Source organism: Bos indicus x Bos taurus, chromosome 2 (assembly GCF_003369695.1).
Source record: "Bos indicus x Bos taurus breed Angus x Brahman F1 hybrid chromosome 2, Bos_hybrid_MaternalHap_v2.0, whole genome shotgun sequence".
NCBI lineage: Eukaryota > Metazoa > Chordata > Mammalia > Artiodactyla > Bovidae > Bos > Bos indicus x Bos taurus.
In genome coordinates, this window is record NC_040077.1 from 132,400,095 (window position 1) to 132,414,493 (window position 14,399).

Here is a 14,399-nt window from a genome sequence, read left to right on the forward strand (position 1 = left end):
CATGATTCCTCCCACTTTGAAGAGCCTTAGTACGTACTTCCTGTGAATGACTGGCTTATGGAATCAATGAATACCAGTACATACCATGTTTCTTATCCCCAGATGGCCGGCTTAGCAGCAGAAAGGAAAAATCCTTGCTCAGCAGCAGATGGCCCTTGCCCTCTCCTGGAAGTGGGTTCAGGAGGGTCACACCCAGACCTGGTTAGGGGAATTTATTCACTCAGGAGGGACACCCACAGGAAAGATGACAAAATAATCCACAATTTTGGCATCAGCTAATGGCACATGAGGATGGATAAACCTCAGCTCTATAAGGCCAACTGAGAGGAAAAAGAGAGGGTCGCCTAGGGTGAGGGAGATGCCAAACTCTGAGACCAATAACGGGCTGTACACCCACCCTATTTCCCACCCCACCAACCCCCAAGCTTCCAGAGGGATCAGCTATTTAACTGGAGCTCAGAATAAACAAGGCGATTTTAACTTGGAATCCTCTGAGAAGTAAATAGCCAGAAATGAATACTCAGTCCCTGATCACTGGCTAAGTTCAAGAGTGGCTATAGTGTGTGTGTGTGTGTGTGTGTGTGTAAGGCATGTGCATGCACATGCAGGCACCCACGAGCACAGGCCTGCACGTGCCTGATTTGGTATGACAAGAGGGTATGTGTGCACAGGTGTGTTGTGTTGGAACTTGAATATATTCTTTAAAGAATGCCCACACTCGTAGATGAGCACAGAGTATGTGTGTGTGTATTCATGAGGTGTGTGTGAGTGTGTGTTTGTGCATATACAAGTGTAAGGGTAAAAGAGATGGTGCTGCTTTAGTTCTGGAGAAAAACACTTCGGATCCAACCCCATGAGCAGAATTCCCAAGCCTTGACTCCAGTGTGGGGGTGCGTAAGCTACATACGCTGGGGGACACACAGCCTACGACTTCTGGGGTCTCCCAGTTTGGTGGAATGGCCTGGTCACAGCCTCCCCGGAACTCTCAGGAGGGTGAGGAGCACGGAGGTCTCAGCAGCGTACCACGGGGGAGAGGTGGTCTCGCCCAGCGAGTCGTGTAACAAAGCTGGGAGGTGCCCCCTGCACGCGTCCTGCATGCCCGATGAAGGCAGTCATGCTGGACCCGCCTGGGATGGAAGAGCGTGTCTGCGATCTCCTTTAAAGACTCTCTTCATCAAGATCGTTGAATGTGAACAGGACAGCAGGGGCCGGGGCAGAGGCTGGACTGCCTGTTAGAGAATCTAGGCTGGTCTGTCTGTATCTCTCCCCACAGAACCCTCAGCATGAAGACCCTCCTGCTGCTGGCAGTGATCATGGCCATCGGTAAGACTTGAACCTGACCTCTGGCCACAAGAGGCACAGCCCAGGGAGGGAGGCACCCTCCTCCCCCAGCTTCCCTTCCCACCACATCTGGCCCTCTCTCAGAAGTGGGGGCAAGGGGTGGCAGGGAGAGGCAGAGGGAGGAGCTCGTAGGGTCCCAGGCCCCATCACCAGCTGCTGTCCTTCCAGGCCTGTTGGGGGCCAGAGTGAGGTACTCCGCCCGTGACAAAGGTCATGAGGAAGGAGGCTCGACATACGCAAAGGCGGGATCGAGCCTCAGGAGTCCCCCTGGAACTCCTCGAGCATCTACCCCCATAACCAGAGCCTGCCTACTTTACTACTTTGTGCTCACCTACACCTCTGACTTTACGGGGGGCTGTCCCCCACCACCTCTTTTGGAGAAGGAGTTAACTTAGAGCTCCAGTTTATAATAATTCCTGGGCGTGATAAGAGTGTTTTAACCTACAAACTCCTCTGAAGGTTCTCTAGCCTGCCTGACAGGCTCATCCGGCCACATGTGATTGCTCACAGCCTCCCAACCTTGAGAGGCACGAGATGCTTTAAACCTTCTAAAAACAGGTTCCTTAGAAAAGTTAGAAAACTATTAGTATAAATATAATAGGCTGATTAGAAATTGTATTGGTGAAGGGTTTTTCATTTGTTGAGCCAACGTTTGTTGCTAAGTCTCCACATCCCCTGCCCTTACACACATTAATGAATATATAGAAGAAATAAGTATTAACCTTTGATATTAATCACGTTAGACCTTAGGCTAAGTAAATTCTTTCCTTAGCTAAAACCCACTACACCCTCACCCTGTAGGAATGTAACTTTATTTGGGTGGCGTCTGTTTTGAGAATAATCAGCCCTGGAGAAATAAGTGTCCTGATTGACTGACCGCTGTCACAAGGAGAGGGTCGTAAATTGTCAGCAGGCCCCCCTGGCCAGAAGATGATGTAACACCCCTAAGACCTCTGTATACCTTTGTATGAAGCACCTGACTTTGATAAAAGTCAGGACTGCTGTCCCCACGTGACTTTTGCATAACATCTCAGTGTATAAAAGTAGACCATGGAAAATAAAGAATTGGGATCAGTTTCTCAAAATACTGGTCTCCCCATGTCGCTCTCTCTCTCACTCTGGTTGAGTCTCCATCTGGAGCGCGGAACCCACCATGCTTACTAATTATGCCTGGGCTTCTAAGATCCGACCGGGGAGGCCTCAGTGTCTCCTCTCCTTCGGGAGAACGGAAGGACGCCTGCGGCCTACGTAAGTGGTGCAAACTTCTTGTCTTGAAGTTTTATTGGTCTCCCGCGTAAACCAAGCTACTCAGCCTCTTTTCTCCACTGAATTTTCCTACTGAGCTATCCTTATTCTATTACTCTTTATATCTTTAATTAATATCTAATTGAAGCTATTATATCCTGATCCTCGCCTACGCCGTCTCTCCTTCGAATACCCTGGATCAGCCGGGGCTGGTCCCCGGCAGGTGGCGCCCGAGACAGGGACTTTCGAAGGTAAGCTCCCCAAAGCAATCAGAGCCATCAGCCCTATTGCTCCCCGTTCTCGGAACAACTGGGTCAGCAGCCCTCTTGTTCCCCCACGGAGCAGTTTGGGTCACCAGCCCTACTGCTCCTCCCTCGGAACAGTTTGAGCCATCAGCCTACTGTTCCTCCCCCCGGAACAATCTGGGCCATCAGCCCTATTGTTCTTCCAATGTTCGGGACGGCTAGGACCCCACTCGAGGGTGCCGCGGACCCCCCTGTAGGATAGACAGGGTGAGAGGAGTGGGAAGTGTTGAAAGTGTTAAAGAGTTAGAGTTAGAAAAAACAGTTTCTGAAGTTAAAAGGCCAAAGAAAAGCCTGATCTTTTGATAGCTTAAAGCAAAATCTTTTACTATACTTAATTTTCTGACATGGGTAACACTGAAACTAAGAATGGCAACTCTTTATACAAGTAATCTTGAAACTGTTAAAGAGGCTACTGTTAATTTAGATACTTGGGTGAAGGTGAAAAAACAACTAAACACTTATCCTATAAATATGATTAAAAATGTTCTGGATCCTCATCATGAGGCTGTGGGATGACCTATGGGAGAGGCTATAGCGGTGGATGGTAGTGGGTCTCCACCTTCTGCACAGATCATATTTTCTGCCATTGACAAGGAAGAGGAGGGACACTGTGCTCTACCTCCCGAGGAGTGAGAGGGCTTACAGGACGCTGCGGCCGGGCGCCCTGGCGAGCCCCCTCTCCCTCTACACAAACCTTTAAAATTTATCCAACAATTTCTGATTTAAGGCGACTACTCCACCTCCGCTTGCACCTCCCAGGGCCTAAAAATTCCCCAGTTTACATCCAAAGCCTCCCAGAGCATTGCCTAAGGTTGAAAAAGATTAAAAAGTTTTATTTTTAAAGAAAGGAGCTTTTAAAAAATACACAATATACAGAGCCTACTCCTTGCAGAAAAACCCCCTCAGGGGGGCTTCACCCAAGCAAAAAAAAGCAAAAAAAGAGAGAAAAAGAAAAAAGAAAAAAAGTGAAAAAGAAAAAAGGAAAGAAATAGAGAAAGATCTAAAGATAGAAAAAGAACTAAAGAGTGAAAAGGAGAGAGGAATGGAGGAGGAAGGAATCAGGGAATGCAGCAAGATAGAAAAAGGAAAAAAGGAAGTTAGAAAAAGAGATACAGAGAGAAAGAGAGGGAGGAGGAAAGAAAAAGTTAGAGAGAAAGAGGGTAAAGGAAAGAAATGAAAGAAAGAGAAGACAGTAAGAAGGAAGAAGGGAGAATGAAAGAGGGAAACAAGAAGGAAATGATAGAAAGTAAAAGAGAAGAGAAGAGGAAGGAAAAAAGAGTGAGGGAAAGAAAACTTGAGAAAGATTTAAAGAGAAGAAGGAAGAAAAAATCAGCAGAGGAGAGAGGAGAGGACTTACAGGACACTGTGGCCAGACGCCCTGGCGAGCTACCTCCCCCTCTGCGCAAACTTTTAAAAAAAATTTATCCACCACTTTCTGATTTGGGGCGATAGCCGCCGCCTCCGTTTGCGCCTTCCAGGGCCCAAGAGTTCCCCACTTTGCCCCCAAAGCCTCTCAAAGTGTTGCCTAAGCCTGAAAAAGATAAAAAGTTTTTTAAACAGTGGAGCTTTTAAAACAGACTGCATGCACAATATGCAGAGCGTGCTCCTTGGAGAAAACCCCCTCAGGGGGGTCTCACCCAGGCTAAGAGAAAAGCCAAACGGTAAGGGGATTTAGCAACAATATTAACCCTTGACAAGGTTACTCCAATTCCAACGGGAGTGGCTGGCCCCCTACCTGAGGGCATTGTAGGACTTGTGCTAGGGCGTAGCTCGCTTTCTTAAAAAAAAAAAAAAAGAAAGAAAGAAAAAGAGTAAATAAATAAATAAAAAGAAAAAGAAAATTTCGGTGGTGCATGGTGTAGTAGATTCTGATTATATTGAGAAATTAAAGTTTTGTTCTCACCGCCTACTAAAACTGTGCAAATTAATAAAGGTCAAAGAGTAACACAGCTTTTGCTTTTTACCTTATTATCAGACAAGAAAAAACCTTGACTTCTCAGGCTAGGAGCCACAGAACATTTGGATTTAGTGATCTAGCCTTTCGGGTGCAGAAAATTACAGCTCCAAGGCCTTTAAAAGATCTTTTAATTCAAGAAAATAAAATGTCAGGGCTATTAGACACAGGAACAGATGTCTCTTAACATTGCTGGGAAAGACTGGCCTAGTTCCTGGCCCACATATAATACTAAAAATGAGTTGGTGAGATTAGAGAAAGTGATATGCGGGGTGAGAATGCTGTAGAAAAAAAAAAGGTGAGGGAGAGTTTAAAACCTTGAAGAGTAGTGAGTTCCCTGTTGCTGGAAGTATTCAAGCAAAGATTAGATGGTTACTTGTCATCTAAAAAGCTATAGACCAGATTTAGGTTACAAAACAAAAACTGGAGAAGCTTATAAAGATGTTGTGCAACACCTCTTTACTTGCTTCTCATATTTAGGTGTGCCAAAAGTTTTAAAAACTGATAATGCCCCTTTGAAGCTGCGGAGAGATTGTTTACTAACTTTAAATGATTTCCAAAAAGTATTAGGGGACATTAATTGGATATGCCTACATTTAAAACTGACTACTACAGATTTAAAGCCTTTGTTTGATTGCTTAAAAATTGATCCTAATTCCAGTTCTAAGAGAAAGTTGACTAATGAGACAGAGTTAGCTCTTGTTGAAGTGTATGAGACTTTAAATGGTCAGTTAATTAGGATTAATATTACCAAAAGATGAGATTAAATTATTCTTGCCATAAAACATACACCTACAGGGTGCTTGTGACAAAAAGGCCTATTGGTTCCATCTACCAGTGACCCCAAGAAAAATAGTTTTATCTTATCCCAGCTTGGTGGCACAATTAATTATAAAAGGAGGAAAAAAGAAGTGTGGAACTTTTTAGAAAAGAAGTAGCAAATATAGTAATTCCATTCAATAAGGATCAACTACAAGTCTTTTACAAAGTAGTGATGATTGGCAAGTTGCCCTGATAGATTTCAGGGGTCAAATTTTGCTTCATTTGCCCTCAAGCCCCCACAGTAGTTAAAAGTTCAAAAATGTTAGATTGGCAGTTTGAAGATACCTGTGGAACTTTCCAACCCTACGTAGTTCCTACGCTCCCCTTTACCCTATGCGGGAGGGACATGCTGTCTCAAATAGGAGATACTCAGAGAAGGATTTTCTCAATTTCTTAGTTATCAACAGGCAGTACAATTAATAATACTATATATATTATTATAAATACATAATATAAATATATTTGCCTAATTGCAGTTCGCCTAATTAGGTATGGGTATAAATAAAATATAATAGAGGTATACCTAATTCTATTTATAGATCTATACTTAATTAATTTGTATATAATTAATATGTATAGTATATATGCATATTATATATATACTGTATAATCAAATATATATTGCAGTAATATAATGTGTGTGGCTGATATTAATTGGTATGGATTGATGTGCTGTGATGATATATGTTCTATATACTGTATAATTATATGTGTGTGACATGTATTATTGCAGTACATTGGTTTGTGTTGGCTGGTATTAGCTGTGTACGTGTTGTATTGCTGTAATATATATTAATTAACATTAATTATAAAGATTAATTCAAGTATATTATGTCAATAAGTTTATACTTGTTGAAATGTATAAATACATATATAAATACATTTTGCATTTAGATATATTTGTTTACCAAAATGAGATAAGGAGGTTATACATTTATTGTTTAAATTTATACAGAGACCCAAACTAAACATTAGACCTAAATTAACATATCCCTAAATTTATGTTGTTAAATTGTAAATTTTAAAAATTTAAAAAATTAAATTGACAACTGCTTGACAATTCTTTTACCATAAAACCCCCATAGGTGTAATTGGGGTAGCCAGACAAAAAATTGGTTTTATGGCAAAACGGCCCCCTAGAATGGGTCCATCTCCCCGCCCAAGCTAAAAAGGTAGCGGCTTCTTATCCGGGATTGATAGCTACTTTGATATTAAAGGAAAAAAGCAGAGCATTAAATTATTTGGTAAAGAGCCATCAGAAATTGTAATCCCATATAATAAGGAACAACTTGATGCTCTTCTAATGTTTGAAAATTGGCAGATTGCTATAGGAAACTATTTTGGTCAAAATTTTTGCATCATTTACCTTCGCATGTTTTGCTGAATTTTATATCCAGACATCCAGTTATTTTTCCTGTCAGATGTAAACAATCTCCTATTCCAAATACTCAAATAGTTTTTACTGATGGGTCAGCAGACGGTAAAGCCTCCATAGTTACTAAAAATCACCAAAAGGTTTTAGAAACATGGGAAACTTCAAACAGCATAGAGGCTTTTGCTATTTTTGCAGATGAAGAATTTAACCTTTATTCTGATTCTCAGTACATTGTCAGGTTGTTTCCACACATTGAAACTGCGGTTTTTGTCTGAAAATAAAACTACCATATTTCATTTGTTAACTAAATTACAGCAACAAATTTGGAAAAGAAATAAAATATTTTTCATTGGACACATTCGGGCTCATTCCAGATTGCCCGGCCCTTAAAATGCCTTTAATGATTTGGCTAACTTGTTAACCAGAAATACAGTGGCTACTGTGATTGAGGAGGCCAGAGCCTCTCACTCACTTCATCATCAATATGCTACTGCCTTAAGATATCAATTCCAAATTCCCAGAGAAACTGCTAGGGAGATTGTGCGTTCTTGCTTATATTGCCCCACTGTTTATAATATAGTCTACCTACGGGAGTTAACCCTCGCGGTCTCAAACCTAACGTGCTCTGGCAAATGGATGTAACTCATGTCTCTTCATTTGGAAAACTTTCCTTTGTTCATGTAACTGTAGATACCTTTTCTCATGTTATTATTGCAACTTCTCGTACCGGAGAGGCAGTTAAAGGTGTTATACAACATCTCTTTACTTGTTTTTCATATTTGGGCCTACCAAAAGCTCTGAAAACTGACAATGCTCCTGCTTACACTTCTAAGTCTTTTCAGGAATTTTGTTTACAGTTTCAAATTAAACACAATACAGGCATCCCTTATAATCCCCGGGGACAAGCCATTGTGGAAAGAGCACATCAAACATTAAAGCTTCAAATTCAAAAATTAAAAGAAGGGGAGTTTAAGTATAGTTCTCCCCATCAAATCTTGCAACATGCTCTTTTCGTAATAAATATTCTAAATGCTGATCTGGCTGGAACTACTGCAATGCTTCGTCATTGATGCCTGGAGCAATTAAATGTAAAACCATTAGTTAAATGGAAGGACCTCCTCTCAGGACAATGAAAGGGTCCTGACCCATTATTAACTAGCGGTCGAGGATGTGCTTGTATTTTTCCACAGGATGCAAATTCTCCAATTTAGATCCGGGACAGGTTGATTCTCCATGTTGCAGACCCCCAGACATCCAGTTCCCCCATTGCTTCGCTCACAAAAGAGGAGCCCGCCGGCAGGGGAGACAAGATAAACATCGAGATCCCGGCGAGACTGACAGGGCTGCTGCAGCGTGAACTCCAACCAGAAAATAATTCTACTTATTCTGTTTTAGCTTATCCACCCTTGCCTTATGTTTTCCTTTTTACTAATGACTCCAACAAACTTAATGTAGGCATGAATGACTTGTGAACAATGTATGCTTTCATCTTGTTTAAACCCTCAATGTAATGTTTGCTCCTTTGTGGTGTTACAATGCCCATCCTATCTTATGGTGCCTATATGATAGCTATGGTCTTACTGTGTTACAACAACTGCAGGATTTAATGCGATCGCGACGGTTTGTGGTCTTGCTTATCCTAGGAATATCAGCTTTGATAGCAACAATTACTTCTGTTACTGCGGCAGCAATATCATTGACTCAACAAGTGCATACTGCCCAATATGTTGATACCATGTCTAAAATTGTTTCTTTAACTCTAGCAACACAGGAAGCTATAGATAGGAAATTAGAGATGAGAGTAGACACCTTAGAAGAAGCAATTATGCATATTGGGATTGAGTTACAGGCTTTAAAGGTGAAGATGGTTTTGACGTGCCACGCTGATTACAGGTGGATATGCGTGACATCTTTGAAGGTAAACGAGACAGATTATGAATGGGAAAAGATTAAAAATCATATCTCAGGTGTTTGGAACAGTTCTGATATTGGCCTGGACTTAGGGAAACTTCATAATCAAATACAGACCTTGGAACACTCTCGACTGGATTTTACCGCCACTGGAGCAGCTAATGACTTTTTTCACACCTTCTCTAACTTTATTTCTGGAAAAAATATTCTGTCTAATATCCCTAGTCTCTAATTCTACTTCTCATAATCACTCTTCCTTGTATTGTCAGGATTCTTCGGCAGAGCATTCGGAAGCTCGCGACTGAGCTGCATCTGGTTGTTTTAAGAAATAAAAAAGGGGGAGATGTTGGGGGCCAGAGTGAGGTACTCCGCCCGTGACAAAGGTCATGAGGAAGGAGGCTCGACATACGCAAAGGCGGGATCGAGCCTCAGGAGTCCCCCTGGAACTCCTCGAGCATCTACCCCCATAACCAGAGCCTGCCTACTTTACTACTTTGTGCTCACCTACACCTCTGACTTTACGGGGGGCTGTCCCCCACCACCTCTTTTGGAGAAGGAGTTAACTTAGAGCTCCAGTTTATAATAATTCCTGGGCGTGATAAGAGTGTTTTAACCTACAAACTCCTCTGAAGGTTCTCTAGCCTGCCTGACAGGCTCATCCGGCCACATGTGATTGCTCACAGCCTCCCAACCTTGAGAGGCACGAGATGCTTTAAACCTTCTAAAAACAGGTTCCTTAGAAAAGTTAGAAAACTATTAGTATAAATATAATAGGCTGATTAGAAATTGTATTGGTGAAGGGTTTTTCATTTGTTGAGCCAACGTTTGTTGCTAAGTCTCCACATCCCCTGCCCTTACACACATTAATGAATATATAGAAGAAATAAGTATTAACCTTTGATATTAATCACGTTAGACCTTAGGCTAAGTAAATTCTTTCCTTAGCTAAAACCCACTACACCCTCACCCTGTAGGAATGTAACTTTATTTGGGTGGCGTCTGTTTTGAGAATAATCAGCCCTGGAGAAATAAGTGTCCTGATTGACTGACCGCTGTCACAAGGAGAGGGTCGTAAATTGTCAGCAGGCCCCCCTGGCCAGAAGATGATGTAACACCCCTAAGACCTCTGTATACCTTTGTATGAAGCACCTGACTTTGATAAAAGTCAGGACTGCTGTCCCCACGTGACTTTTGCATAACATCTCAGTGTATAAAAGTAGACCATGGAAAATAAAGAATTGGGATCAGTTTCTCAAAATACTGGTCTCCCCATGTCGCTCTCTCTCTCACTCTGGTTGAGTCTCCATCTGGAGCGCGGAACCCACCATGCTTACTAATTATGCCTGGGCTTCTAAGATCCGACCGGGGAGGCCTCAGTGTCTCCTCTCCTTCGGGAGAACGGAAGGACGCCTGCGGCCTACGTAAGTGGTGCAAACTTCTTGTCTTGAAGTTTTATTGGTCTCCCGCGTAAACCAAGCTACTCAGCCTCTTTTCTCCACTGAATTTTCCTACTGAGCTATCCTTATTCTATTACTCTTTATATCTTTAATTAATATCTAATTGAAGCTATTATATCCTGATCCTCGCCTACGCCGTCTCTCCTTCGAATACCCTGGATCAGCCGGGGCTGGTCCCCGGCACAGGCCTGCTGCAGGTCCATGGAGGTTTGGCAGATTTCCAGAAAATGATCAAGTTCACGACAGGAAAGGAACCTGCGATCAGTTATGGCTTCTATGGTTGTCACTGTGGTGCGGGTCACAGAGGAACCCCCAAGGATGCAACAGATTGGTGAGGCCACCCCCAGCCCTCCCTGCCCTCTGCCCACTTGTGGCCCCAATGTGGGTGGGAGCTAAAGCCTCCTGCTTTAGTCCCATCAGCATAGAACCCAGGAAGTCCCGGCCTAAAAAGCAGCCAGCTTGTTGGAAACTCTGCTGTAAACTATTCCAATGTCCCAGAGCCAAGGGGCTGAGACCACAGGGCACTGGGCTCCCTGGAGCTTCTGGGAGTCAGCCCCAATAGCTCAGTCTTGTCACAGGTGTTGCAGGGTACATGACTGTTGCTATGAAAACCTACGGAAACGCGGATGCCGCACCAGCTCCCAGAGCTACAACTTTATTTTCCAACGGGGCCAAATCGTTTGTGGTAAGAAAAGAGACCTACAACACTACCCAGCCTCTCCTGTTTATCTTACTGAGTGTCCGCTGGGCCAGGCGCTGGGCATCCAAGCTAGAAAAAAGGGACCGTGTCCCTACCGCAAGGAGTTCCTGGTGGACTGAGAAGAAAAGAAAATCAAAATCTAACATGATAGTCTCAGATGGGAAGTAAGAAAAAGGTCAGGGCTCTGAACACAGCCTGAGAGTCATGGAAGCCTGGAAGCTTCCTGAAAGTGGTGATCTCCAAGCTGAGTCTTCAAGGCTGAGAGGGGTCGGAGGAAGGAACATTGGGAGCATCCCTACAAGAGGATACATCAGGGACAAGGGGCTAGAGGGAACTGCAACAATTCTGTGCTGCTAAAAGAAAAGGTGAGGATGAGACAGGGTGGTGAGTGATGATGCTGGAGAGACAGGAAGGGGCTAGGTCAAGTCTCCAGGCCATATTGTATTTAGATTATGTCCTAAAGAATTAGGGAGCTCTTAACAAAAGGAGTAGTATAATCATACTTGCATCTCACACTTACTCTGTCTGAGGGTAGATGCTGACAGATGAAACTGGCGGGGTGCGGGGAGGGGAGGGTGGGGGGGGGGCATTGTCATGATGCAAAGGAGAGACAGCAAGCTCTTGAGCTTTAGCAATGGTGGGTCAGGATGCAAGGGGTGGAGAGTGCCATCGAGATGCATTTGAGATCGGATTGGTAGAGCTTCGTGGTGGACTGGTTATGGTGCCTGGGAGCTGCTGCGTTGGTTATACCATTTTGTGGATGGTTCTACCAAGGAGGGCCTGGTAGGAGAGGGCAGGAGGCATTCCATTTGGAGCGTGTTGAGTTTGGAAGCTTCCAGAACATCCAGGGAGATAGGCAGAAGGCAGCTGGATGAAGGAACTGGCAGCTCCAGGGAGAGTCTGGACACAGATGCAGGAGGCGGCCGCAGAGAGAGGAGAGTTGGAGGTACCCACTCATTTGGTGTTTAAAGGCCGAGAAAGGAGACAGAGGAGGGACAGTCAGAGAAGGAAGGGGGGAGACAAGAAGGCCGAGGAGTGGGCCAGGAGGAGAGGATTAACAGCAGCCGGTTTCACAGAGGGGTCCTCCAGGATGAGGGCTGACCGAGTTACTTCGGTTTAGAGGCAGAAAGACCACTGAGGACCTCAGTGGGAGTTGCTCCCATGGATCTGTAGGGCAAAGCCAGATTAGAGCGGATTGGAAGGTGGGTGGGAAGTGAAGAGAGGTCGTGAGTGTAGACAAAGTTCTGGAGCAAGTTTGGCTTTGGAGGGGAGGAGAGAGATGGGTGGTGGCTTGAAGGAATTGCCTAGTGCCCCAGACCTACTGACCCATGAGTGAGATTTTGAAAACCCACGGACTATTCCTCAACAGCCTGAGGTCTCTAAGATCAGAAATCATGTCTTCCCATCATGACCTTCCACAGGGCTCTGTGGCTTTAGCATGCTCTGGGTGTCAAGCAACAAGATGCCCACCTAACAGAGGCTCAGAGAGTGAGGAAGTCTGACTCGCCTGTAACAGAGTCTGGGAGAGGGCAGTGCCAGGGCGGGGGCAGCTTCTCAGCTATGTTGCCAGGGATCCAGTCCTTTCCCAACCTTCTGCTCTGCCACACTGGCTGTGTGATTCCAAGGCACTTCTCTAGGGCTTCACTCTACAGAAGAGGCTTTCCTTTTGCACATCTTTCTTTTTGAGAGAGGAAATTCATCCTTCCTGGAAGTGTCCAGCAGACTTTCCCTTGTGGCTCATTGGTCAGGGCAAGAGCACATGCTCCCTGGACACTCATAACTACAGAGGAAACAGGGATGACCATGACTGGCTTTCACCCATCAAGACCCATTCCCAGACCTCAGGAGCCAGGGGCTATGCACCTGAACACATCTGCTGGGGAGAAGAAAGAGACAGTGTCTAACAGCAAGGCTTTTCACAGCATCCCAGTGCATGACTGTTGGTGTCCCCATGAGACGGGGTGTGGACTTCCTGAGGGCAGGAGTTCTGTCTCCCCATCAGTCAGAAATATCTGGACATCGGTGCTTGTCTCAAACTAGAAACTGGGAAAACAGGGGCTGTGTCTTCTCCCCTAGAATTCACACAAGAATCCATAGAATTTTAACATACCCCCATCCTGCATTTATTTTATTGTGATTTCAGGCGATCAGGACTACTGTAAGCGTCGGCTGTGTCAATGTGATAAAAGAGCTGCCGATTGTTTAGATAAAAACCTGAAGACCTACAATAAAAATCTCCAATACTACAACAACCTTCTGTGCTTTGGGAGTACCCCCAAGTGCTGAAAAGCCTTCATCCTGGAAGCCCTGCCAACCAATGCCGAGTTTCCTTCTCTAGCACCTCACTTCCTACCCTAGCCACGTTCACCAGCAAATGACAGAAAAACCCCTCTCCCACCCTAGAGACCAGCCAGGGGCCCTTCTCCTCCCCAGACTGAAGCTTTCTATCCAGAATGAGAAGCTCAAAGTTCTGGCATGATGCTGGCTCCTTCCCCCTGCTTCCTTGGGCAGCCAGAGACTTTTTCCCAACTCCTACTCTTGAATCAAGTCCAACGTCATGTTTAACCACAGCAGCTACATTCCTGGTTGGCTCTTCTGAATAAAGCAATTCATTTGGCAAACTGTGTGTGTGTGCGGGGGGGAGAGGGGGTGATCACAGGCACTTCTAGTGTAAGAATAAACTAGTACAAGAGAGTAGAGTATACAGGGTTAGAAATACAGACTTTGTACCAGACAGGCTGAGTCAAATCCCCAGCACCACCACTTCCCTAAGCCTTAACACCCTCATCTAAATAGAGATCACTTTGGTCCCAAGTTCATGGGCTTGAGGGAAAAACAAAGCGATAATGGGTGTAAAGTACCAGCTCTAGCTTGTCTCCATCTGTCCTTATTATTACAAGTAAAACCCAGCCTTCCACCTCTCCCACCTTGGATAAGAGCAGCTCCTGCTGGCCTGTTGGGAAAGAACAGAAGCGTTGTTCCTGGTGTCTGGGGGCCTATAGTCCAAGCCTCCTGTGAGATACATTCTTCTCCTATGTTGCTGGCCCAGAGATGGGTCAGTGTAACGCTGGCCACCAGTGGGACTCTCAGGGCACTTGCTCCCTTGCCCAGGGCTGGCTTCCTGGGCTTGTGACCCAGGCAGAGTCCCAGTGGGCACTGCACCTAGTCTACGGCTCTGTCCCAGCCATCGCAAAATTGTTAATGATGTAGAATCCAGCATTTTACTCTGTACGGGGACCCTCAAATTACGTAGCTGGTCCTGCCCTCACCTGGATGCTAGTCCCCTCTT

The 14,399-nt window shown here is 44.7% G+C and overlaps 1 protein-coding gene across 1 annotated transcript; it reads left to right on the forward strand.

The window, feature by feature from the left end:
* The first annotated feature begins 1,279 nt into the window (after window positions 1-1,279).
* On the forward strand, window positions 1,280-13,731 carry LOC113879934 (phospholipase A2, membrane associated-like). Its single transcript, XM_027521800.1, has 4 exons — window positions 1,280-1,323; window positions 10,597-10,741; window positions 10,989-11,095; window positions 13,254-13,731. Exons 1-4 carry the CDS (start codon window positions 1,284-1,286, stop codon window positions 13,394-13,396), a joined length of 435 nt encoding a protein of 144 aa, XP_027377601.1. The 5' UTR covers window positions 1,280-1,283; the 3' UTR covers window positions 13,397-13,731.
* The last annotated feature ends 668 nt before the right edge of the window (window positions 13,732-14,399 follow it).